General features: G+C 36.9%; 3 protein-coding genes and 1 pseudogene across 3 annotated transcripts; 1 reads left to right on the top strand and 3 right to left on the bottom strand.

Moving 5' to 3' along the window:
* Nucleotides 1–1,586: 1,586 nt before the first annotated feature.
* On the bottom strand, nucleotides 1,587–2,219 carry LOC120190579 (glycine-rich RNA-binding protein 2-like). Its single transcript, XM_039193628.1, has 2 exons — nucleotides 1,922–2,219; nucleotides 1,587–1,798 (listed from the first exon to the last, which is right to left on the bottom strand). Exons 1-2 carry the CDS (start codon nucleotides 2,217–2,219, stop codon nucleotides 1,587–1,589), a joined length of 510 nt encoding a protein of 169 aa, XP_039049559.1.
* Nucleotides 2,220–7,534: 5,315 nt separating this feature from the next.
* LOC120190578 lies at nucleotides 7,535–11,260 on the top strand (annotated as a pseudogene).
* Nucleotides 11,261–11,536: 276 nt separating this feature from the next.
* Nucleotides 11,537–19,895, bottom strand: LOC120190715 (protein ACCUMULATION AND REPLICATION OF CHLOROPLASTS 6, chloroplastic-like). Its single transcript, XM_039193761.1, is given in 12 exon segments — nucleotides 11,537–11,949; nucleotides 12,179–12,312; nucleotides 12,620–12,988; nucleotides 12,991–13,385; nucleotides 13,387–13,574; nucleotides 18,330–18,590; nucleotides 18,936–19,160; nucleotides 19,232–19,320; nucleotides 19,323–19,461; nucleotides 19,564–19,613; nucleotides 19,616–19,782; nucleotides 19,784–19,895. Coding segments are annotated over 12 exon segments (2,367 nt in total). The 5' UTR covers nucleotides 19,843–19,895; the 3' UTR covers nucleotides 11,537–11,658.
* Nucleotides 19,896–20,910: 1,015 nt separating this feature from the next.
* LOC120190621 (1-acylglycerol-3-phosphate O-acyltransferase-like) lies at nucleotides 20,911–24,359 on the bottom strand. Its single transcript, XM_039193661.1, has 9 exons — nucleotides 24,049–24,359; nucleotides 23,602–23,838; nucleotides 23,346–23,392; nucleotides 23,126–23,244; nucleotides 22,881–23,041; nucleotides 22,404–22,516; nucleotides 22,211–22,310; nucleotides 21,375–21,498; nucleotides 20,911–21,204 (listed from the first exon to the last, which is right to left on the bottom strand). Exons 1-9 carry the CDS (start codon nucleotides 24,240–24,242, stop codon nucleotides 21,079–21,081), a joined length of 1,221 nt encoding a protein of 406 aa, XP_039049592.1. The 5' UTR covers nucleotides 24,243–24,359; the 3' UTR covers nucleotides 20,911–21,078.
* Between the last annotated feature and the right edge of the window lie 1,688 nt (nucleotides 24,360–26,047).

Genomic DNA, 26,047 nt, shown 5'->3' with positions numbered 1-26,047 from the left:
CAGCTTCTAAGGTCAAATCTGTGGACTGGTTTCGGGGGGCGAAGGGTTCAAGCTGAACCTACCTGAGCTCGCTCGCTGCCGACGCCTGTCTCTGGTACAATCTTTTTGGTGCTTATGGAACCTTTTTTGTCCGGTGGGCTCAAATCAGCAATAATAACCTTTATTCTTACACCTTATTTGCATGAAATATCACATCAGGATCTTAATTTGCTTGACAATAACACTTTCGACTTTTTGCCATGATTATTTCAAGCATTGAAGTGGTCGACTTCGCCCACTATAAAAGTAAACGACGGAACATATCGTGTAGGTTCGATACGATGTAGGCTCAATTGCCTCAGTGGTTAAGGCAAATAAACCAAACTTTATATTGATTAAATATTACACTTTATAAATGTTTGGATACACTATTTCAAATATACTTTTATTGAATAATGAAAAATAAAATTATTTACATATGTCAATGTTATTCAGTTTATGTTAACATATATATGTATATATTTTTAAAATATTATTTGCTTAATTTTTATAAAAAAATATTTTATTATATTTTCAATGTTTGACCTTTCTTGTCAATTAAACATGATTTTCTGAAGAGTAAGATGAATACAAATAATGGTTTACCTATTTGCAAAGAAAGAAAGAAGAAAACCTATACGTTCTGGGTAAGTTGAGTCGTGAATAATGGGTTTGTATTTTGGTCGAGACCTCTGCCTCTTACAGCCCATAATCTGTTATTGAATATTGGTCCTTGTAATTTGGTAATGACTGTTACGGTTTAAAGATACACGCATGGGCTTTCTTTTTAAATTAATTTTTCCCTTAAAACTCTAATTCCTGTGTCACATTCAAAACTCATTGAATTTGAGGTAAAGCACACAAATGATCCCATGACTATAGGATATTATTTTATTAAGTATGTCGATTATTAAAAATTATAAAATGGTCATCTGTCTATTCATTATTTTCAAACCGATCCCTTTTTATTAAAAAATTAACGACAATTTGAGTTGAACGTTAACCTACTATCTAAGATATGATCAAATCTAATCTCAAAATCTCAAACGGCTATCATATTTCAGTCAGCATGTTAACGTTAAGCTCAGACAACCATTAATTTTTATTGAAAAAGGACAAGTTTGGAACATAATAAATAGTCGGGTGACCACTTTGTAACTTTCAATAGTCGAGGGACTCAAAAAAGTAACTTCCTATAGTTGGAGGACCATGTTATAATTTTTAATAATTAGGGGACTCAACAAAACTGTATTATAGTCTAGGGACCATTTGCGTACTTTACCCTTGAATTTACATCAAGTTTAGATTTTAGAGTCGTTCAACGGTTAATAAGCTTTTTTTTTGGATAAGTTAATAAGCTTTTTGAGCGCTGATTCCAAGCAGCAATTTTCATTGAAACACCAAACCAATCAAAAGAAAAATAAACATACAGAGAATGTCATCAAATTGCAAGCAGCTCACAGATTAAATAAACCTGATGAAACCAAAACAAACATGAATTGGTTAAAAATCCTCAACCCATCAGTTTTGTCCTTGAAACAAGATTAGAACCTAGTCAAGATGATGATTCAAGGGCGTGTACAGTGAGCTTTGCACATATGTCGGCAATCATAGACGCAAGGTCCATCACAATGCAGGGGGCAATCCAACCTCAGGCCTCTGCACCTTGTTCTAACCATGCACTCAGCAAACTCTCCTATCCTATAATCCTCGTTGAAAACTCTCTTCTTATGCGCTTCATTTCCCTCAATCATGCCTTTATCTCTTCCTCTTCCTTTGCCTGGTTTTTTCCCTCCACATCCCCAATTATACCAATCTCCTCCTCCTCCTCCCCATCCCCATCCCCATCCTCATCCCCCCCCCCCTCCCCCTCTCCCTCCACCCCATCCCCAACCAAAATTACCACCACCTCCGCCCCCGCCACCACCACCACCAGCACCAGCACCAGCACCACCACCTCCCCCTCCACCTCCACCTCCTTTATTCTTCTTGTTGTTGAGCTCAAATTCAGTGGAACTTGTATTGCCTACTTCAACATTGTCTTTTCCTGGGGGAAAGTTGAGATGAAGCGAGCGTGGGGAAGAGTTGGTATTGGCTTGAGGTTTAGCTGCGGTGACATTCACCAACTCATCACCTCTCAGCCTATCAACTGCCACTGCAACAAAAAGGACAACCCAAAAACCTTTTACAAATGTCCTCATCCTTTGATCTCTACTAAAATGAAAGTGTTGCCTAAACGTGCCTGAACTATATATATATATATATACTCAGGTTTACATTACAGGTACATTTGGTCCCACTTGACCCCAGATCCAAAGAAAACCCAAAACAACCAATTGTTATTGTTTTCTTCCAAAACAATGATGAACTTTGAGTTGCCTTCGGATGCACTTTGTCCCCACTTGCAACAGCAAATTGCAATGTGAGTAGCACATGCCGGAAGCCTCAGAACTTACTTCGCCCACTTGCATCTGTGCCACTCTGAGAATTAATAGATATAATTAGAGTAATATCACAGTATCCTAACTCTTGGTTATTTAATTATTATTAGAGTAATGAGCGCTTGTTTGAGCTATGTGTTTATCGGTTTTGTTCAGTTCTTTGGATGGATGAAAAGACATTGAATAAGCATGTTTACTAAGTTCCGATTGTTATTTTTTTGTATATAGTGGCACCAATCCTTTGAGGAAAATGTGTTCATTGCAGTGATTGCCTATCGAAAAGTTTTTCAGCTTTTGTTTTGCAAATCCAATGATCACAAACCAACTTTTTGATGAAAAAGTGAGCAGAGTGGATCTTTGGTGCTATAGAACAAGGCAACCAAATAGCAACAACTAGCCTGTTCAAGTTTTTCCTTCAAATTACACCATAACAAGAGCAATTTAGGAGAATATTATAAAATTTTGGCAAATTTTATCATCTCCTTACCATATAAATTGTGGTAAGTTTCGGAGCTTGCTTCGCCCTGAAGTTTGGGAATTGTAAATGTTAGAAGAGCAAAGGAGCAGTCGAATATAACGGTTGTGGGGATACCATGCTCTTGCTTGTAAATACGTATTTCTTGTAAGGTACATAACAAACTGATTTCAGAGCAGTGGTACCATAATGCCTCCCACTTCTGTGAGAAACAAAAAATATTAAAAAAATGATTTGGCAAGCACTAATTGAGATTCAGGCTCAAGTTTTCTACTGTTTTTTTAACCACCATCTATGTAGTATTGTCCTAACTCCTAAAATGGATTTGCTTTGCTTGATTCTCGGACAAATTGGAAACGATGAGACGAGAGACAAACATGATTGAACAAAGAGCAAGTTGGGAGACCACTCAAAGTGTCAGGATATATATATTTTTATATATATATAAAGTGGATTAGTTAATCAATTCTTTTTTCTTTCCATTTGATTTGGGCTGAAGCCTGAACTATGCTTATTTGCTATGGGGTTGGACCGGATAATCCTGAAAATGGGAAAATAGTAGTCCTGACATATCAAACTGTCTCAAGATTTTTTCTGTCATTCAAACATATGAAGAGTAGACCTCTAGCTGCATCAACCTGTTAATCGATGAAGATTCATTATACTTGACATCTTAAGATTGAACTCTTAATCTTGCCTGTCCTAAGTTCTCGGCACAAGTTTGGTTAGTGGAATTATGTAACATCCTCAATATCGGGTTAGTGACCAAACTGAAATATTTTAGAATTTGTTGGTCAAAGTAAAATAGTTGAATAGTTAAATGATTTAATTGGGGATATTTCCTGAAAGTTGTTAGTAATTATCCAAAGAATTAAAGGGCAAAATGGTCATTTGTCATGAAAGATATTTTTATCCCCTTTAATAGGGGATAAAAACGTGGGAAGATGAAAACATTTCATATTCTTCTTCCTTTCTTTTTCTCCAACCGTGGAGGCTAGGCAAAGGTAAGAGTTTTCTATTTTATTGATTATTTCTTGAATTAAAGGTTGGGTTTTGTTCATTAGATGATAATTAAGCTTAAGGAAATCTCAATTTGTTCTAAAACAACAAGATGAAAGGTATAGGAGAGATTAAAGATTTTGAGTTCTTGAATGAAATCTTGAAATAGAGTTGATAAGTTGAATTTTAAGTTGAATTTGACTTGTCTTCTATGAGAATAAGAAGATAGAAGCGTTAGAATTAAGTTTGGATAACATGGAAAATTTGGTATGATTATTGATTTCTATATGGAGAATAGAATTTTAAGGTTTAAGATGAAATAAATGGATATAAATTAGTTTAAGTATGTATATTTGAGTTAAGAATCTGAAAGGGAATGAAACATGAAGAATTTAAGTTGATATAGTGAATTTTCGGGCATGAACAATGATTTTCTGGGCTTAAACGAAAATTCCAGATTGTACAGGGGGTACAGATTCTCCCCTTGGGGGTATCGATTCCCCCGTAAATAAAAAATGGAATTTTGGTTCATTAAACCGGCTTAAGTTATCAACATCAAGTTTAAGGTTTAGGCTTCTGATAGTTGTTTTGAAATGTTATATTTATGTAGATATTGAGCCTAAACAAGTTCCGGAATAATCAAAGGATTATGATTGAATCAAAGCAATGCTAAGGTGAGTGCAATTTAATTATGCTTATGTTATAGAATGAACATTGGCTTGCGATGAGCCAGTGATGGAGTTATTATGGTAAGAAGTAACTCTTAAAATGTTATTGTATGTTACATGAGTTATATGATTATATGTATATGTGATATGTTTAACATGATGTTCTATGCGTTGTATGATATATATATATATATATATATATATATATATATATATATGTGTGTGTGTGTGTGTGTGTGTGTGCTTACATAAGAACATGAGAAATAAAATAAGTTATGTGATAAGGATATAGAAAATGAAATGAGTGACATGAAATGTGTGTATGCTTGATTATATGAGTGAATATGTTATTGTAAGTACTAAATGGCTTATGTAAATAAATGAAAAGGTGAGACAAAATAACTAGTATTTACTAATAAGGTAAAATGAGATTATATGAACAAATACTTTTGACAGGGCACATAAGACTATATGTTTATCCTTTAATGTAATAAAGTTAAATAAGTCAAATGATATTGAAGTATGTGAATATAGTATATGTGATAAGTGATATATGTGAATCATATGATAACAAGAGATGATAATGATTTACATGATTTACTGAAGCTAAGTGACATATGATTATGAAATCATATGAAAAGTGAAATGTGCATGTGAAATGATATAAATGATATTGTCCATGTTATGTGATATGAGAGCTAGTGGTATAGTTGGCATGCCAAGAGTCGAGGGTTACAGTGGTCATTCGGGACAATACAGTGGTCCTTCGGGACAATGCAATGGTCCTATGGGACATAGTGGTCCTTCGGGACAAATTTCAGTGCCCCTAGTGGGAATTTTACGAGCTGTGGTGACAGCATTAGTGCACAACCTCAATGTACTCACATACCTTCAGTTCTCACCAGTGTACCATGGGCTAATAAAGAGACAATAACAAATACAATATATAAGATACATATGCTTGTGGTGATATGAAATGTATTGCATGAATTATAGGATGCTATGTATATTTCTTTGTGATAATGACATATGTGTTCCATGATCTATATAGAAATCCTTAGTATATGTTATATGATAAGAAGAATTAGTGACATGTGTACATGGGTTAAAAGGAGATAATAACAAATACACTATATATGATAGATATATTTGGTAATATGAAATATGTTATAGAAATTACATGATGATATGTTTATTCCTTGGTATAGTGATATATGTGTTGTATAATGAATATGGTAAGTAAAAGGGGTTAATGATAGTATTTGCAGATGTATGCCTTTTGTTTATATGAAATGGTATATGGTATATTATATGTTTATATGCCTCACTAAGTCATCGACTTAGCGTGTGATTGTTTCACGCGTAGGTTCCGAGAAGAGGAAGAATGATAAAAGTTAAGCAAGACATGTCAGTTTTTCTTACCAAAGATCAGATCAGAAAAGAAGCTAATAGTATATATTTTGTAATATTTATAGTGGTTGGCATGTAAACAATTGAATCCAATATGTTTTAATAGGTTTTGTAAAATAATATGATTGAACTTTATAATATTTTAAATGTGTATATAAAGGGAAATTTTATACGGATGAAACCTTAGATTTTTATAAATTTATACGTATTTACGAAAGTATTATAGCAGGGTATCGATTCTGTAGCAAGGGAATCGGTTCCCCTAAGACAATCTGGAAATTTTAACATTCGGGGTATTGTAGCAGATTATTGTTCATACGGTACTGTTCACTATTCATACGTATTTTAATGTTCATAAAACATATATTTTCTTAAATTTGTTATAACAAACATGATTCAACAATACATTATCGTATTTTCTTAAAAAGAGTTTTCAAATATCTTGATATTTTGTAAGAAACATCATATCGTGTTTTTGCCTTTATATTGTTTAATTATGTTTCCATTATTTTGTTTGATCTTTTGGTTCTTTCTCTCTCGTGTCCTGAAATGATATTCTTCCATGATTTGGCAACCATTGTGATAACCTTGTTTTGTCATCTTATCTTATAGGTGATGCTGCCACTTTAAGAAAATCTAGCATGACGTGAAGCATCACTCATTGTTGGTTTCCGAGCCTTCTGGGAAGGGAATCTAGTTACAATTGCACATCGTCTGCCATATTCTTCTTGAAATTTCTGTGCCTATGAGCAGTATAAGAAGGTCGATACTTGGATTCTAGACCTCATACTTACACCATACAATGCCATCTGTATTTTAGTAAATTTTAATGGCTGAAATAACCAAACTAGTAAAGTTAAAAGAGCAAAGAGTCATTCTGCCATATTAATACTAACAAGAAATGAATTTTATACCGTTTCACACCGAATCATTACTCTCAGCTCTAAAGTAAAATTAATGCATTTGGAAAGGGTGGCGGTAAATTAAAGGTAAAAAACAAAAAATGGTAAGTCCGCAACGGACATACAATTTTTAGTTCGTTGCTGGCGGTTATGTTTGAAAGGCCAATTCAGAGAGAGAAACTGTAGGGATGCAAAGGCCAATTGCCTTTGCATTGTAATGCGTCTTTTACTGACATTTATTCTTCCTCGTCTTCTTCTACTATCTTTCTCTTCCCAAAATCGATTTTCACACACAATTGCATTTGTGTTCGTTTTCCCTAATTCACCCAATTTGATGCATCTTCTGTAGCTGTTTTCCCAAAGTTTTCGATTTGGTTTATTGATCTCCATTTAATAACAAGGGGAAGAAGATCTTCAAAGTTTGATCTTTTATAGCATTTGTATTTTGCCTTTTCATTTCGGTTTCGGACATTTCATTTGTAAGTCCAACCGTTAGCTTGGATTGAAGCCCCAAGGTGAGACGATTGCCTGGTTCCGACAATAGAGAGGCCTTTACCTTGAAATAATAAGGTGAAAATTGTGAAGAGAAACAGAGGAAAAGAAAAGAAAAAAACAGGATCAATGACAATGAGCGAAGAGTTTCATTTCCAAGAACAAGGAGAGAAATTTTTTGTTTCGATTAGATTAAGACCATTGAATGATAAATCGAGCAATCGTATATGTGATTGGGAATGCATGAACAATGACACCATTGTTTTCAAGCATAATTTGCCCGAACGCGCCATGTTCCCTGCCGCCTACACATATGGCAAGCATTTCCATAATCATTTGCTTGTGTTTATTTCCCATTGAGAATCAAGATCGTCTTCTAACCATTGTGTTACCATTTCTTGTTTGTTAACTTTGTTGCAAATAAACAGAGTATTCGACAGTGACTGCGATACAGCTCTAGTGTACGAGGAAGGAGCCAAACATATTGCCCTCTCAGTACTCGATGGTATCAATTGTAAGTATTCTCGGTTCCTTGTCCATTTGTGTCTAACTATATAATCGAGTGAAAATGTTTTGTTTTTTGTTTTTTTCATCTTTTCTTCAGCAAGCATATTGCATACGGGCAAACAAGCAGTTGAAAAACATATACAATGAGGGGTATCATTGAATATGCAGTATCGGATATATATGACTACATAGAGAATGTAATGATAGACTCATATATATTATATTTGGAATCTGTCTATCTATATATATAAAAGAGATGACATTTCGTTTTGATCAATACTTTAGAATGAAGAAAGAGATTTTTTGGTGAAATTCTGTGCCATGGAAATATACAATGAAGCCGTGAGAGACCTCCTTAGACCTGATAGTTACCCACTAAGAGTGCTAGATGATCCAGAGGTAACCATTTCTCCTTTCTTTACGCTTTCTTGTCATAGCTCTGCATGAGCCTAACCTTTTACAACATCGTTTTACAGAGGGGAACGTTTGTGAAGAAATTTACTGAGGTGACTCTAAAAAACAGGGAACACCTTCACGAGCTCCTTTCAATCTCTGAAGGTGAAATATTTCTCAAACGGTCATGGACTTGCACTTGTATATGATTTCTTCGTTTTTTTTTCCCAGTAGATTGACATTATCAATGCACTTTGGTATGGATTTGCAGCTCAAAGGCAGATAGGAGAGACATCTTTGAATGAAACCAGCTCAAGATCTCATCAGATTTTGCGGCTGGTAGGCATGATTACTCGAGTAAACTTTATTTTATCAGAGTTTGGCCTAGTTTTACTTCTATGTTCAATGATGCAATCTTGCAGACAATTGAAAGCTCTGCCCGTGAATATGCTGGAGCTGGAAATTCAAGCATCCTTGAAGCTTGCGTGGTATGATACTATTAACTTACTGAAAGGGAATGCAGTTATATTACGTGGGAATATTGAATTCATGGAAAACATTATTCAAGATTGAATTAGTTAGTGACGAAAACCGTAACTTGGAAAATTGACATTGTTAGTCTTGTACAGAATTTTGTTGATTTAGCAGGAAGTGAGCGAGCTTCTCAGACCTTATCTTCTGGTACAAGATTGAAAGAAGGCTGCCATATAAACCGGAGTCTACTAACTCTTGGGACCGTGATTCGCAAATTAAGGTTGAACTATTCTCTTCATTTTTCAAGAGAACAAATATTGTAGCTTGGGATCATCTTCAGTTAAGGGCAATACTGCCGCAGTGCTGAGAGAGAAAGAGCAACTTTTTGGACAGATGATTAGACGAACTTCAGAAAGCTGTTTCACACTTGCCGTCGCATAAATGGCTCTCTTGTTAACCTGTTTTTTTTGTTTTGTTTTTGTTCTTTCTAATTTGAGTACCTACAGATGGCCAAAGAGATTGAAGTATTGACTTGGCAAAGTGATCTGGCTCAGTCGCGAGTTGAGAATTTGCTACTGTCAGTTAAAGAAGTTCAAATGTTAAAGCAACCATCAAATTCATCAGAAGTGGCCAAGGTTCCCTATATGGTTGATTCCAACAAACATAAGGATACAGTTGCACCTAGTGTGCCTAGTGCCGACAACAGGTGTCCTGCGCTTGCAGAGGAACCTGAAGAGGATTTTCTACTCGATGGCATGACCCCAAAGTTTATTGGACCTGATCCAAGAAAAGGTTGGGAGTTTTCTGAACAAATGGGTAAAAATTTTGAAGACAGCTGCAAGGAAGTTCAATGCGCTGAAATTGAAGACTCAAGAAACACAATGAACGAACAGGAAAAAAACTGATCATGACAGAGGTTCTTCCCAAGGAAACAGGAGCTGACGAAGGTGATGACTTCACTGATACTGAGAAAAAACAAGGAAAATTAGACATGATTACTACCACGAATGATAGCATCGTATCATCACAAGAAAAGGAAGATTCGCAGCCAAGTCCTGTTTATAGTGATCAAACTTACAAGGATTTGAAACAAAAAATTCAGGAACTGCAAAGGACAGTCAATTTTCTTGTCAATACTCAACATCAAGATCAGTCCCCTAGCTTCTCAGATACATGTAGCCCTCTTAGGAGCTTGAGCAGAAGTAAAAGCTGCAGGGCAGTTATCAGAACTGCACCATCTTCACCTTCCTTTGAGAAGGCAGCACATAAAAAAAGCATACCCCCTTCCAGTGGGGTTGAAAAGGATTTTTACCAAATGCTTTCTGAAGTTAAATATGACAACAGAAGCGAAAATATATCCAGAATACATTCTCGAGCTTCTTCTGTTAGTAGCGGCTCCGTGGATACATTAAGTCTTAAAGATTTAGATGTGGAAGACACTTTGAGTGCACTAATTTTCCTCCAAGACCGTGGAAGTCAATTAGCAAGGATCCTTTGGAAAGAGTTTCCATCTCTACTGATTTACCCGCCCATAGAAGTGAAATAACACAGCAGTCAGAAAAGCAAATTGATAACAAGATGGTAAGAAGATGAACCAACCTCCTTCCTCTTTTATGTTATTCATATCAGCTTTTATAGTTTCATATTGCGTGAGAATGAGTGCATGACATTGAAAAAGTTTTGATAACTATCTTCCTGCTTGGTAGATAAGGTTATTCCTAAGATCGCTATCCTCTTCCCCGGTGTCAGAATGAACTTTAACGCTAATGATAACTGGCAACTAACATATTTCCTTTTCCATGGAATGTTTATCGACGAGATAATAAAGGCGGACTCAGAATTTGAGAATCAGAGAAAGAAAGTTGAACTTTGGGATGCATGCCGTGTATCAATAATCCACAGAAGCTATTTCATCCAGCTTTTCAAAGGCGATCCTTCTGATTGTTTGTATTTAGAGATAGAGCTCAGAAGATTGACGCTTCTAAAGGACTCGTCAGATATAGCTTCCAGGTAAATTTAAATTTTGGACCCAATTGAACATAAACTAATTACTTTTATTCGATTCATCTTCAATGCAATGCAAACTGCGGCTAGAGATATTTTATTCTCTCTTTCCGGTGACAGTGAGAAGGAACTGATTCGAGAGAGGTTGACGTTGAGCAAGCAAATACGGTATAAGTGGTCAAGAAAGCAGAGAGAGGAAGTCTATAAGAAGTGGGGAATTGATTTGAACACAAAGCAGAGGAGCATACAGTTGGTACACCTTGTATGGACAGACCCCAAGGACATTGTCCATGTGAAGAAGAGTGCTGCTCTTGTTGCCGAGGTGTTAAGGACTTGTGGAACCAAGTCAAGCCCCCAACGAGGGAGTTGGGGTTCTGCATGTTGCCTCGATTTTTATCCCGAAGATCTCACAGCTGGAGCCTGGAGGCTCAGCTTTTCTTCTCTCTTTTAGAAGTTGTTGAAGATAGAGTGAATTAATCAAACTCCCGAGTCCTGATTGTAAATTCAAAAGGTGTATAAAGTTTAATCAGACTTTAGTCGCAGATTCATTTTGATTCTTTCTTTGCTCATTGAATTTGTGTAACAAGCACATAATAATGAAATGCAGGAAAATCTTTCCAAAATATCATGGTTTCTTTCCCAACTTGCACCATTTTTTTATGTCCAACCAGAGGCGTAGATATGGCTTACCAAACCTGAATAATTAAACAAAAACCCAACAAGAGGTTGACTCAACTCTTTTAAGTTGAAGCATGACTGGAAAATGCAATGCTCTGTTTTATCTCAAACAATATAATAACAATAGCTGCGGGAAAAAAAGGAGATGCTGGTATCCACATTGGAACTTTCAGGTTTTTTATGCTTTACATTATTACCTAAGATTTGTAAACAGATCCCTCAGTGATTTTCCAGCCCGACTTGGAACAAGACATCTCATATCTTGTGGTGTAGGATTGTAGGTTAGAGGCGTTGTTCTCTGGATGATGAACATCAGTCAAGAAGGTGGACTCTTCCAGAGTTGCTTCGACTACAGCTCGTTGCCCATCCAGTGAAAGAGTGACACTGTCAATGGTCATGTTCATTAGACTATATTCATATATCCAACCAAGCTGAGCAATTTCGGCTGCACGATCCGTCCATGTCTTCAACATTTGACCATCCAGAACCTGGAAGTTTTCTCAGTGTTAGGAAAAACTTGAAGGCACACAGTCCTAATGAAGCCTTGAAAAGTCCTTGAAAGTTATCTACTATTTTAGCTGAATCACGCAAATTAACACTCATAAAACTCTACATGGCCAACTATTCCAAAATGAAGAAAGTCCAATTTTAGGGCAGATTTCAAGATTTATATTTGTGGAACTACCAGAAAAGAAAATGAAAACAATAGCATATTACCTCTGGCAATTTATCAAGACGGTGATCAGGTCCAAACGCCTCAGATTTAATGTTTTGCCACTTGCGAACAATGCCTTCTGCAATTCTTGCATCCATTCTAGGTAGTTCTTGCAAAGAATTTTCATCTATTAACCCTGCAAAGTTGAAATCAGTTTTGAGCACCAATAAACATGGAAAACAGGACAACCTTGGACGATTTGACAAACTCACCGTGTCTTACTTGTTTAGAGGGGAAAACAATCCTCTGTAACCTACCAACTTTTAACAGTAAAATAGAAAACAGGTGCGGTGTAGCCATACAAATAACATGGCTAAATCTAAAAGATCCATAATTAACAACAACAAAGTCCTAAGGTACTCTAGAAAAAACTTCAAGCATTGGAAATAATGCTACATTAGGTTGACTATTCACTTCTTTACCTATGTATTATCAAGCCATACCTGCATTGACAACATCAGTCGCCGCTGGACTGATTTCTTTATCATTCACTGATAAACTAGATCTGCCAGGTAAAAGTTTCAAGCCAACCAACGTCATAACTCCAATTACCACACCAGCAGACATGATCTTGATACTAGCATCTTTAATTTTGTCAGTTATTGTTTCTTCTTTTTCGTACATTTCTTCCAAACTACTTATCCCAGGAACCTCAGCTAGCATGGCAGAATCCTTTTGATCAGGTTTTCCCAGAGTCTCATCATTTTCAACAGGAAAAAAGTTCATATCACCATCTAATTGATGTCTTACACTCTCTTCTGAGCGATGAAGAGGAAACACCTTTTGCAATGCCTGAATTGCACTAGCCTTACATGATCAAGAACTGCAGTAGCCTCTGCGCCTATCCTCACTATAGCTGCCGCTGCAGCTAAGGGTGAACCACCTGCTCCCTCAAGCCTTTCTAAATATCTCAGGACAGTAGGATCATCATAATAATCTCCAAGCTTGAATTGTTTGTATTTGGTGTCTCTAAATCTGGGAAAAACCACCTCCATTAGCCATGCCTCCAACAGTTTGCAAAGCCCAGGAAGATCTCTGTCGTCATCATCCTTTGAATTTTCCAAGACAAAATCTACAATAGATGGATTTCTATAAGGGGAGCTATCATTGTCTAATCCCAACCACAAGTGGCACTCATCAAGCTCTCCCACAAGTAATGAACAGAGACCCCTCTCCAAAGCAAAGTCTATCTCACGGTTTCCAATGGGTATAGGGAGAGACACTGTTCTCCAGAGTTGTTACCTTAGTCTGCTGGAGCTGCTGGAAGAGGTTATCAGCATCTCTAATGAGATGAGGTTTCTTGTTTAGAAATGCTTGAGCAACAAGTGCAAGTGCTACTCCATAAACTTCAAAACTTTCTGCAGGAATATTGCTTGGAGTGGCAGCAAATAGATCAACCTGTTGATAGAAAAAGGACTTAAAGCTAAAGAGAAACTAAGAAACCGCTAAGAAAGCCTACCAGGCAAAATGAATGATAGAAAAAGGACTTAAATCAGGAAAATGTTCGGGTGGAGGAATCAGGTGCCCTTCATCAGGCAGTTCTGGATGTTTCAGAAACAGGTAATGTTTTATTTCAGAGAGGATACTCCACTCCACAAGCAGGGTTCTTGCCTAGCAGGAGATGTTCTTCATCCCCTCCTTTAATTCATAGTCGTCCGGTATATGCTGCAACCATTTTCTGCGATAGAGTTTACAGCAGGCTAAGGAAGAAGAGTCAAAGAGGCGATTCAGAGGGTTTTTCTGCAGATGACTATCCATTAGAGAATGAGGAATTGGACTTAACCTGGCGGATTAGCAAAATGTTAGGTGTTAATTTTAAGGGGGGGAAGTCCGCCTTTGTTGAGAAGTTTTCGGAGGTTAATCCGAATAGGCGTGAGGAGGGTGGGATTTAATCCTACTTTTCTTCTGAAGGTATTAGTTTTTTTCTTAGTAATGGTAGGTGTTACTTGTGTCACTTGGAATGTTAGGGGATTAGGAAGGAAGGAGAAGGCTAGGGCAGTGAAGAAGGTAGTGTTGAATAAGAAACCTTCATTTCTTTTTCTGCAAGAAACGAAATTGGAGGTGGTTAATCTATCTTTGAGAAGGAAGTTGGGGTGTAATTACCTTGGTGGTTTTGCTGAGTCTCCAGCAGAGGGAGCTTCAGGAGGAATTGACTTTATGGGATGAGAATTGGTTTTCTCCTCAGCTGTTGAAAATTTCTTCTAGGTTTCTCCTCAGCTTTATTTCTTCAGTGGACTGTCCACTCTGTGTAGCTGGTGATTTTAATGCTCATTTAGCTCAAGATGAGAAAATGGGAAAATCAGTTTCTGTATTTTCAACCAGTCTGTTTAGGGACTTTCTGTTTCAAGCTAATCTATTGGATTTACCATTGGTTGGAGGGAGTTTCACATGGGGTAACAATAGGGAAGATCCTTCGTTTGTGAGACGGATAGGTTTCTAGTTTCGAACAATTTTCTAAGTCTTTTCCCAGACATTGTTCAAATACTTTTACCAAAATCTCTCTCGGATCATAAAGCAGTGGCGTTGGAATCCAACAAGTTAAATTGGGGTCCGAAACCGTTTAGACTATTCAATTACATCATGGATGAGGAGGGCTTTAAAGATGCTGTTGAATCGAAAATTTCAGACTTGAAGAGGAGGAAGAGGCCGAGCATTGAAGTGCTGCTTAGAGAAACAAAGAGTAAGATCAAAAGATGGTCTAACGAGTGCAGAATGCAGTTACCTAAATTAATTGACAGCAAGGAGAGGTTAATTTCGATCCAAGAAGAACAAATTCAACAAAGGAATCCAATGGTATCAATGATGGATATTTCAACAGAAAAAGAGATTTATGGTCATTGTACAAAAAGGAGGAATTAGTTTGGTTCCAATAATCTAGGGCGATTTGGATCAAGGATGGAGATCGTAATTCGAGGTACTTTCATCAACGTGCTGCGAATAGAGGGAGGGTCAATGCTCTTAATACTTTGGATGTGAGAGGAAATTTGATGAAGGATCCTAGAAAGATAAAATCGATCATTTTCGATTTTTTCAAGGATGCTTACAATTTCAAGCCGACGGTTGCGGTTGAGAAGCTTGAACTGGATTTTAACAGGCTATCGGAGGATCAAGGAGCACTTCTTGAAAGGAATTTCTCTGAGGAGGAAATTTGGGTGGCAATACAGTATTCGGATAGCAACAAAGCTCCGGGTCCGGATGGATTGAATATGGGCTTTTTAAAGAAATTTTGGCCGGTTTTGAAAGGAGATATCCAAAAGTTTTTCAAAGATTTCTATGATGGGAAGAAGTTTGGAAAAGGTGTGAACCATTCCTTCATTACTTTAATTCCAAAGAAGTCGAATCCGGTTGGTATTGAGGACAATATACCAATCAGCTTGGTAGGGGGATTATACAAAATTCTGTCTAAAGTTTTGTCAAAAAGGCTAAGAATGTGCATAGGAGGGTTGATTGGTCATTCTCAATTTGCTTTCATCCCGGGTCGACAAATTTGTGATTGCTCGTTAATAGCTAATGAAGCCATTGATTATTGGAGGAGGAAAGGTAGGGAAGGTATAGTGTTTAAAGTGGACTTTAAGAGAGCTTATGATACCATGGATTGAGATATCTTAATTAAAATTATGGAGTGTGTGGGGTTTGGACAAAGATGGAGGTCTTGGATTTTTAAGTGTTTAAATACAACTTCTATTTCAGTTCTTGTTAATGGTTCTCCTACAGAAAGTTTTAAAGTTCTAGGGGGCTTAGACAAGGGTGTTCTTTATCACCGCTACTGTTTAATTTAGTGGGTGAATTTCTGAATCTTCTGCTTTCTAAAGCAGTAGTGTTGGGATTGTTCGAAGGTTTTCAGATAGGCTGTGATTTTTCTTCGGTTTTGCTTTCTCATCTACAGTTTGCCGATGACTTGATAATTTTCTGCAAAGCCTCTAAAGGTCAATTGGAAAATCTGAAACGGGTTTTGATTGTTTTTGAGATGTGTACAGGGCTGCAGCTGAATTTGTTAAAGAGCAGGATTTTCGGCATTAATTTACAAGACTCAATTGTCGGGGATTGGGCTAACTCTATAGGCTGCTCACGAGGCTCTTTTCCAGCAGAGTATTTGGGTTTACCCTTGGGAGCTAGGAGGAATTCAATTCAGCTTTGGGATCCGGTTGTGAATAAGTTCTACAAGAAACTTGTAGGCTGGAAATCAGGTTCATTATCCATTGCAGGAAGGGTTGTTTTGTTAAAATCAGTCCTGAATGCTCTTCCTAATTATTATATGTCGCTTTTCAAAATGTCAGTGGTTGTACGGGAAAAAATTGGAATCTTTAATGTCTAATTTTTTGTGGGGGTCATCGGCAGAGAAGAAACGGATCCATTGGGTCAACTGGAATATTGTTTGTAAGAATAAAGAATTTGGGGGACTGGGAATTTCAGATCTAAAGGTTAGGAATAGGGCTCTCTTGGGCAAATGGGTTTGGAAGTTTGGTAGTGAGAAGGAGTCATGGTGGAAGGAGACGATCTGTTCAAAGTATAACGTTGATAAGAGGTCTATTGTTTTTTATGCTAATTTGCCTATAAGTGCGTCTTGGATTTGGAATGGCATATTACAAAACTATCGGTTAAATGACACTTTTGGTATTTGTTTTCGAAATAACCTAGTGTTACAGGTTGGGAAAGGAGATTCAATTAGGTTTTGGCATGACGTATGGGCAAGTAAATATTCCTTGAAGTCTCAATTCTCAAGGATATTTGCTTTGTCGGTTAATAAGGATGAGGTTGTGGCTGAGTTTGGGAGTGTTAGTAATGGGGAGTGGGTGTGGGTTGTTCAGCTTAGGAGAGATTTAATGGACAGGGGATTTGATCGATGGCTGTAAATGATGGTTTTGTTGAATAATTTCCGTCCTAGTTTGATGGGTGAAGATTGCTATGCCTGGAAAGGGAGCGGGGATGGCGTGTTTTCGGTTCAGTCTTGTTCTAGAATTATTTCAAGATTATCCGAGCCAGATGTCTCCTGGGCGGAGATTGTGTGGAAGGGGTTAGTTCCACCTAAAGTGGAGGTTTTCCTTTGGCAAATTGTTCACCAGAAGTTGGCTGTCAAATCAGTTTTATTGAGCAGAGGTGTCTTAGGTATCGAAAATCCTAATTGTGTGTTCTGTGGAGGGGAATCTGAATCGGTGAGTCACTTATTCTTTTATTGTGTTCAGGTTTGGGAGATTTGGGTTAAATTCCTCCGGTTGTGGAATGTTTGTTCAGTGCTACCCAATAACCCTAAAGGTTTCTTGCTTTCATGGGTGGAATTAAGACCTAACTCGGTTATTTGGCAATTTATACCGGGAGCAGTTTTGTGGACTGTCTGGATTTGTAGAAATCAGATTGTGTTTCAGAATGGCAAGATGGATAAAGCTAATCTTTTCTTTTTGGTGAGGTATAGGGGGGCTTCGTGGTTCTTGGCTAATATAAGAGTATTTCTATTCAAATTGATAGCCTTGTGGGTGATTTAACATTAGCGGATGTGCATCGTTCACCTCCAAGGTACGGCTGCAAAATTTGAAGTGGTGTCCTCCTCCTACGGGTTATTTTAAGGTGAATGTTGATGGGGCAGTTACTTTTGATTGGAGAAGAAGTGGTATAGGAGGAATCCTAAAGGATGTTGATAACAAGAAGTTGGCTTCCTTTTCTAGAGCAACAGGTCCGTGCCCTCCGATTCAGGCAGAGATTTTCGCGATCAAAGCTGGGTTAGACTTATTTTTTGATTCAGTTTGGAGGGATAAGGGGTTTCTAATATTGGAAAGTGATTCTTTTCTTGCTTTAAAATGGATCAACAACCCGGATCTGTGCCCGGTTCTCTATGTTGATTTGATCAAAGAAATTCAGAAGACAGTGTTGCAGTTTAGTGTACTCTTAGGCATATTAACAGATGTATTAATGGGGAAGCTGACTGTTTAGCTAAATCTGGAATAGGATAGTGAGTGTTGAGGTTGTGGCTTGGTGAGTTTGGGGTTTCAGGGTTGGTGTAAGAAGGTTTTTGTTGTGTGTGTTTCGGTATGGTTGTACTTCCTATGTTTGGTAATAAACTAAGGGCACCCTTTTCCCCTTCCTTTGGTTATTGTGTTTCTCAACACAATAACTAAGAAGGGGGTTTTTAACGGGGCCTAATTCCTATAAAACAAATACCTGTTCAGCTGCTGTCATGCACAAGAAGGCCTCGTTCATAAAATCTTCACGGGTAAAACCTCCTGCAATTGCAGCAGCTCCTCCTCCACCAACAGCCCATAATATGTTACGTACACCATGAAGACCCTCCTCTCTCTTTGTCCGATGCTCATCATCAAGGGGTAAGGCTAGAAGTTCCAGAACACAAAGTGGGGCAATCTCCTCTATTGTCTCATCAATTTGCGACTGCAAATCTGGAGCAAGACTGCTGGCCCCTTCCTCCTATATTATCAGTACAAAGGATTTATCAAGTATCATCCAAGTGTAAGGAAAAAACTGGTTGATTGATGGATAACCATTCCATTTCATTAACCTCTGTCTGTATGTGGAATCATTACACTCTTATTTCAATATATGAGTTACCTCATTAAAATATTAGTACTAGAAAAAAAATCTACATATTTCTATCTTTTATTCATTGTTTGGCAATAGGCAAACTTTTGACTCGCTTTAGTAATAGTAAATCCACAAATTGACAATTAATCCAGACAGCTACACAATCAAACACTATTTTATCAATAGTGGAACACGATTTACAAATAGAAGTAGAAAGGTATGCTCAAGCACCTGCAACAGCTTCAAAGCCCTCTCAAGCACCTCACAACCACCGATAAAATCTGGTGGATTCAGAGCCATAGCATCCCTTGACAAGTCCACATAAGCAAGGGCCATTGCCAGAACGACATCCTGTTTAAATGCCTTGGGCAGCCTCTCTCTCAGCAAAGTCTCCCCAATTTGAAGCACCACTTCTGTCTCCCCTGCCTCTTGCAACACGCACAATGCTCCAGGAACCTAAATTCCTCACATTTTCTCAATAACCAAACCCAAATTTTTAAACGAAGAAAATGATAAAAAGCAATTACCTTTTCCCAGGGAACTTGAGTGATGATAGTGTCACGCTCATCGTCGACAAGACCTTGGTTGTAGTTTCGTCTAGAACCAGGATTAGATAGGTTTCACAGGCGGCAAGAAGAATCTGTCTTCGGCTAATTAAGGTGTCTTGACTGAAACCATATTGAGGCGGTTTGGAAACCCTTGCTTCATAGGCTCTTTTAATTCCATCTCCTAGAAAATGGGTCTCGGCTCCTAAAACCTGCATTTGAAAATGATAGTTTTTAGGAAAATGATAGTTTTTAGGAAACTGTAATTCCCAAAATCAACAAAATTTAAAGCGAACTGTTAGTGTCTAACTGACCTTATAGAAATCGAGGGGGATGGAAACGTGGCGCTCGGGAGGGGACGGGAGAGAAGGGGAGGGAAAGGGGGAGAAACAGTGGCGGTTGAGGAGGAGGAAGAGGAAGAATTATCGGTGGCAGGAAGAAATTGGAAGTCGGCAAGGAGGCGCTCGGCCCATTTACTGGCGGAGCAGACGACGGTGGTTGTAGGGTGGTGGAGTTTGGAGGGTTTTCGAGGCGGAGCATGTAGTTAAAGTAGGAGTGCACAGCCCGATGCTAATGTGCCTCAGAGATTCCATCTTTGAGAACCTGTGAGATGAATGAAAAAGAGGTTAACAGAATTCCTTTTGAGAGTATGATTGAATCGCCTACTAGTGTAAAGATCACTGAAGCAATATTCTTTTGAAACATTTACTCTCTCGTCCACTAAACGTGTTTTCTTTTTTTTTAATTATTTCATCAATAGTATTTGTATTTTTTATCTCTTTATGTCTTATTCTTTTATACTATCAAAATAAATATATTTAATCTATCAATTAATTTTAAGAATAATTTTATGATTTTACTTAATCAAATATATCTCATAAATTATGTGCCGTATAAATATAATATATAAATTATAAGACGAAGAGAATAATATTTTTAAATAAAAAACTACGTGGGCAATGCATTGTATTCTAGTTGGTCTAGATTTTCGGTTTTTCTCTCAAAAAGCCCAGGTTCAACTCCCGACAAATGAATATTTCTGGTTTAATTTTGGGTAAAGTGTACAAACAGAATGATCCAGTGCTTTAAAAAAATGACAGACAAAATGAAAATGATACTAATCAAATTAATCGAAAAAAATATTAGAATGATCGAAGTAAAAAAAAAATTATTATTGTATAGAAACCAAAATAGGTATAACGCTTTTTAAAATAGAAGTACAAAACTACTATATTTTCAATTAAAAAATTAATAGAAATATAAGAAATCCAGTACTTTTAATTATTTATTATAATGACATCAAATTATAAATTGATCCTTCATACCGTCCTGAGCATGCATACATTATAATAGGAGAGATGCAAATTAAGGCAAGAATCAACTATATCTATTATCCAAATTGTTTTTATAGTGTAAATGTTGATGTTTTTATTACATCAGTTTTAACTTCAAAAGTTATAATCACGGGATAGAAAGGGTACAGAGTACAGTACAAACTAGAGTCTCACAGTGGACATAGTAGACCTTGCCGCTGTCAAAGTATGTTTCTAGTGACATCCGAAAAGGTCAAACAGATTTCATGCTTTTCAATTTGGCCCTGTCAGTATGTCAAATTTTAACTTCGATGAAAATGTATTTTAACTGTGAATTTTCAGTCAGTGTTCCACTTAACCAGTAACCAAACTCAATCAGCAACCAAACACCGTAGGTATATATAAATGCATATCATACAAGTTACAGGCAAATAATGTTTTATTGACCCAAAGAACCAATGAAACTCGGTGATTGTGTTTATACATCTGTGTAAAGAAATCGAAACAAATTTCCTCCTATGCTGATATCAAACCTTCAGGAAAGGGTTCATCATCAGGGTGAGGTGAAAGAAATCTCCTACAGGCATATAACACAGCTGAATGGAATCCATCTCTATTTTCAAGGAACACAAAATGGCCAGCCTGCAGATAAAGGAAAAGAAAGATGAGCAGCCTGACAGGAAGGATAGCATTTTGGATTAACAACAGTATATTCAAGGTTCTAAAATACAAGCTCTCAGGCAGAAAAATAAAAATGTCTCTGGCAGATTGCCGCCCAAGTTATTTCTTATATATTGTAGAAGCAAACAGACCTTAGGAACCCTGATAACTTCACATGGGACCTTCATTTGCTTGCAAGCTGCTTGGGCTCCTTGGTAGTCCATCCAATCTTCAGTCCCATATATAAAAGTAGTTGGCACTTTCAACTCAGATGCACTGTTCACAAATATATACAAAAAAAAATGAAGTTATTCAATACCGTCTTCCAAACATCTGAAATCTTCATTGTTAGTAGATTGCAACACTGATCTAGACTCTAGCTAGTGGCTCATATGACTTCCATTTGAACTTATGAAATGTGCTCGAGGTTTGTAGAAGTGCTCTAGGTTTACGATCATAACATTCATCTGTTTTATTTTTTCTCATCAACGATTTAGTGTGGTCTAGGTTCGAAGAAGTGCACAAGCCAATTAGATGCTAAATGCATGTGCCCAAGGTTTGTATTAGTGCTTTTTATTGCAAGTTTTTCATAATCCTTCGCCACCAATGAGCCTTTGAACAGCATTATATAAAATGGCATGGGTTATATGACCCTTTACAGTTCACACCCAAGTGAAGCTTTATGATCATTACGTTCTTTTCTTTTCCACAGAGAAAAAAAGGTAGGCATAATTCTTGACCTTTAGTGATGCTTATTATTTGTGCATTCATGAACATATTTCCCAACCAGGAGAAAAATAGTGAATTGCTCTGTATGGTGTTTTCAAATCAAAGTGAGATATTGTACATTCCTAAGATTTAGACAGAATCTTGATTGATATAAACATATGCAGGTATTAGTATTAGGCTGTCTAATGAACCCAATTTAAAAACAGTAAACAAACACTTTAGCTGAACCAATAATGAGTAATAAAGCAGGGTGTCAAACCTATTTAAAAGGGGAGAACGAGCAAATGCTCCAAATGCAAATATATATTTCAAGCAGAGCTCTCCACTTGCTTTGGAAGCTGAGATATGGTACACATAATCTTCAACAACAAAGAACAGGGGAAAGCAGCCGTTATACATCTATTATTTGTTAATAGAAGAGCTATAGACAAAATAAAAAAATCCCACAATACCAGATAGAAGTCTAGACTCCTCCTCTGTAAATACACCTCCTACTGAATATCTGGGACTAAACCTAGCAGCTGTATACTTGCGTACAAGATCTGGACCCCAAGGACCTAATCCTCTGCATACATAATCATCCAATAAATGCTAAAAAGTAGTACATTAAACTACTTGATTAAAAATAAAATCAAAGGCAAGACAATTAATGGAAATAATATAAAATAAATTAAACAAATAGGAGTACGAGGACTTTGTCGGCAACATATAAGAACAAAGGAGACCTACAAATTTATCCGAATAACAGTTTAAGATAGAAGTAAACTACACGAAACATGTATGATTGAGAATAACATACATAAGAACCAATGAAAAGATACTGATTCTTCTCAATAGCAACAGGTTAGCAAGGCAATTCAGAGCAATGTTTAATTGCAAAGCTTGATTTGTGAGTTGGGCTAACAAAGTAGAACCAGAAAATTACAAACCTTATAATCTTCTGAGGAGTAAAATTAGATTCCCACAAATGACTCAAAATTACCCCCTTCCATGTTGCTCTGAATCGGTTTATGAACTCATATTTTTCTTCTGATCCTGATGAAAATCCAGCAGCCCCCACTAAAATTAAGTGTTGAACATGTTCAGGATGCTACAGGATTAACACAAGGGACATTAGAATAAAAAAATGTGGTATCAAACTACTTGTTGCATTCAAACATTTAAAGGCAATCACCTTGAGAGCATATTTAGCTGCAACATATCCTCCAAAAGAATGCCCAAGTAATATAAAGTTACTAAGATTTTTTTCTTTACGCCATTCCTCAAAAGAATCAATAAACCATGCCTCAGTTTCTGCATCATAACACAATATGTGTATCATACGTGTTTAATTAACTTTTAATGCATGAAGAGGGACGAGGTGATTATTACTTATTAGGATTCTGTTCACTGACCTTCAGTGCTTTTGCATGTAAAATCAGGCCTACTTGATCCACCCCAACTGGATAGAAAGGCGAAAAACGAATAAGAAAATATAACAGAATGTTGATATCAAGTGCATAAATACAAAATTGCAATAATGAGGACAAGAAGTATTTAAATTAGGACCTGATCGTAAAGCATAAACGAACTCATCAACTGAAAAACAAGCCGAACTCATCAACTGAAAAACATGCCAAACTCGTAGCCTTTAAGACAAAGGGAGCTTACCCAAGCTGATCAATAGCAATGACCTTGAAACGATTGGCGAGATAATCAAAATTCTTAAAGAAGAAACCTTGGGAAGCAGCGTATCCATGCACCATAACAAGCGTGGGGGATCCCTCCTTGCTATCAAAGGTAATTGTGTTTATGAACCTCGGCTCGTTACTCGATGAACGGAACCACCTAACTGTAGAGCCAGGCGGACCTGACCCTATATTCACTTGTTCTTGCACGTATGGAGTACTGAAATTTCAATAACCCATTCAAAATTATAAAAATCCTATCGGAGTTTCCACCCGAATCAAGACAATTAATTGAGATAATTAATCGAAACTATTATCAAACTATTCAAAGAAACTTGCAATTAAGTTCCGGCTTTTCCAAGCGTATATAAGCTCAAAATAAGAGAACCCTAACAAAGGTGAGAAGGATAGAAATCGTAGGTTTACTTACTTGACGAGAGAGAGAAGGCGTTTCTCGGAGGCGATGATGTGATCGGCGGAAGTGGGAATCCAACGGAGAACGGAGGGCCATAACGATCTGGATTTCGCTAGAATTGACGGAGATGACCGAAGCTCGGATTTACTGATTTCTTCAGCCATTTTTCTTATAATTAAGCTGGACCAACGATAGAGAGACTGGTTCATACGATATTTGATTTTTGCTTAACAATACAGCATTTTCTTTCGTTTTTATTTCCCAAAGCTTTGATTTTGACTATATGTTATCGAGAGCGGAATCATTCAAAACTGGTGGTGTTGAATTTGGTTTCCCTCAAACAAGGAATATATATAAAAGAGAGAGATGGAACAATTATATGTTTTCTCCGGCGACAGCGGTGACGTTAACGATGACGTTTAAGAATTCGTGAATCGTAATTGACTGACGAATATTTTATTTTTATTTGGAGTCAATGGGCCACGATTCTAGAATTGTTTGACGTCGATGTGGGCCGACTCTTTTTCGAAGAATACGGTGAGTGCAAGCAATAATTCTACAAGGCCTATAGAATGAAATTTTTCATTGAAACAAATAATTTATTTCTCTAATCTATCATCTGCAGATTTGTGGAAGGAGGGAAACTCCATGTACAAGAAACTTGGCGACCAAAACTAATGTACTCTAACCAGTAACACAAATGGAAAAATATAGTGAAGAATTCTTGGGGAAACACAATGAATCCAACCATACAAGCTCTGTTGCTCGGCTCTGGACTGGAGAATAATGTCAGTAAAATGAGAATCATCTCAACAAAAAGTTTTGCCCTTTGGCTGCTATGCATTTGCTCCACAAAATTTACAGTCACACTATCAATACACTATTAATTTTGTTATTAATCTATGGTGCTCGAATCGAATCTTCAAAAAATAACAACAATTCTTTTATCAGGGAATTCACTTGGTTCATACACACAAAGGCAACTTTATTGATCATGTTAAGAGGTGGAGAAAAACTGTATGCATTTTGAACCTTATGACATGTTAATGGGCTTCTTTGCTTTTTGATGTTCTAATGGGCTGGCGGAGTTGTTTGCTTAATGACTGGGTTGGACAACAAAAAGTGATATGTATCGTAATTATGGTTTATAAGTTTAAAATTAACCGAATTAATTATATATATTTTTATTTCAGAGTTCATTGAATGAAGACTGATGTTGTGATACAAACAATAATTGCAGCAACCTAATTATTGATTAATTCCATCTAATTAAAGTGGCCATAACTATCTGTAACAGTCAAGTTAGTTATAAGCACCGGTCATCCAGAGAATATGTACAAACTCATTGTTAGCACAGGTCTTTTAACCAAATGATGGTTGAATTAATACTTTTGTCTGGTCGTCTGGTCTCGTAAAAAGTTTCATATAAAAGCGCAGAGATCACTTAAAAGGGCGATGTAGACTCGGACGATTAATTAATTTACTGCATACCCCACAACTACAATAGTCTACAAATTTTGGGACCGCATCTCATAATTGGGGGTCCTAAAAGCCTACTTTGCTGTAGACATCTTTGTTTCAACTAAACACAATATTTCGTCGCTAATTAAATTAGGTCCTGTCTTAATATATGCCAGTTGTATTTGAATGGCCTGAGAGGAAACAAAGCTTAAAACTACCAAAACTCATGATCCAAACTATAAAAATATACTTCAAAAAAGATTAGAAAAACCCGCTGTCATGTTATTTACGTTAGTTTACTGTTGTTCATACGTAAACCATGCACATAATTAATGTCTTACGTCATGTGGTTTTCTGATTCAAAAGCTGAAAAGGCTAGTTAGATTATTAGTGGTTTTCTTAGGTCATGTGATTTTGTACACCAGCAGACAGGAATACCGATGTATGCTAAAGCTTGCCTACACTATACACGAGCTAGTAAGTACTGAGTAGTAATCATTAGCAGCAAGTTGAAACTAAGATATTAACAGTAATAAAGCCAAATTCCAAGCCT

The sequence above is a fragment of the Hibiscus syriacus genome, unplaced genomic scaffold (genome assembly GCF_006381635.1).
Source record: "Hibiscus syriacus cultivar Baekdansim isolate YM2019G1 unplaced genomic scaffold, ASM638163v2 tig00116962_pilon, whole genome shotgun sequence".
In the NCBI taxonomy this organism is placed as follows: domain Eukaryota; kingdom Viridiplantae; phylum Streptophyta; class Magnoliopsida; order Malvales; family Malvaceae; genus Hibiscus; species Hibiscus syriacus.
This window is presented reverse-complemented; position numbering and strand designations above follow the sequence as displayed.

Coding starts and splice junctions, on each gene's coding strand:
- LOC120190621 (XM_039193661.1), bottom strand. CDS start 24,242: ATGAACCAGTCTCTCTATCGTTGGTCCAGCTTAATTATAAGAAAAATG. Junction 23,393..23,601: donor ATTGCTATTGATCAGCTTGG/GTAAGCTCCCTT, acceptor CTTTCTATCCAG/TTGGGGTGGATCAAGTAGGC. Junction 22,517..22,880: donor ACTCCTCAGAAGATTATAAG/GTTTGTAATTTT, acceptor TTATGTATGCAG/AGGATTAGGTCCTTGGGGTC.
- LOC120190579 (XM_039193628.1), bottom strand. CDS start 2,219: ATGAGGACATTTGTAAAAGGTTTTTGGGTTGTCCTTTTTGTTGCAGTG. Junction 1,799..1,921: donor TGGCGGGGGCGGAGGTGGTG/GTAATTTTGGTT, acceptor GGAAAAAACCAG/GCAAAGGAAGAGGAAGAGAT.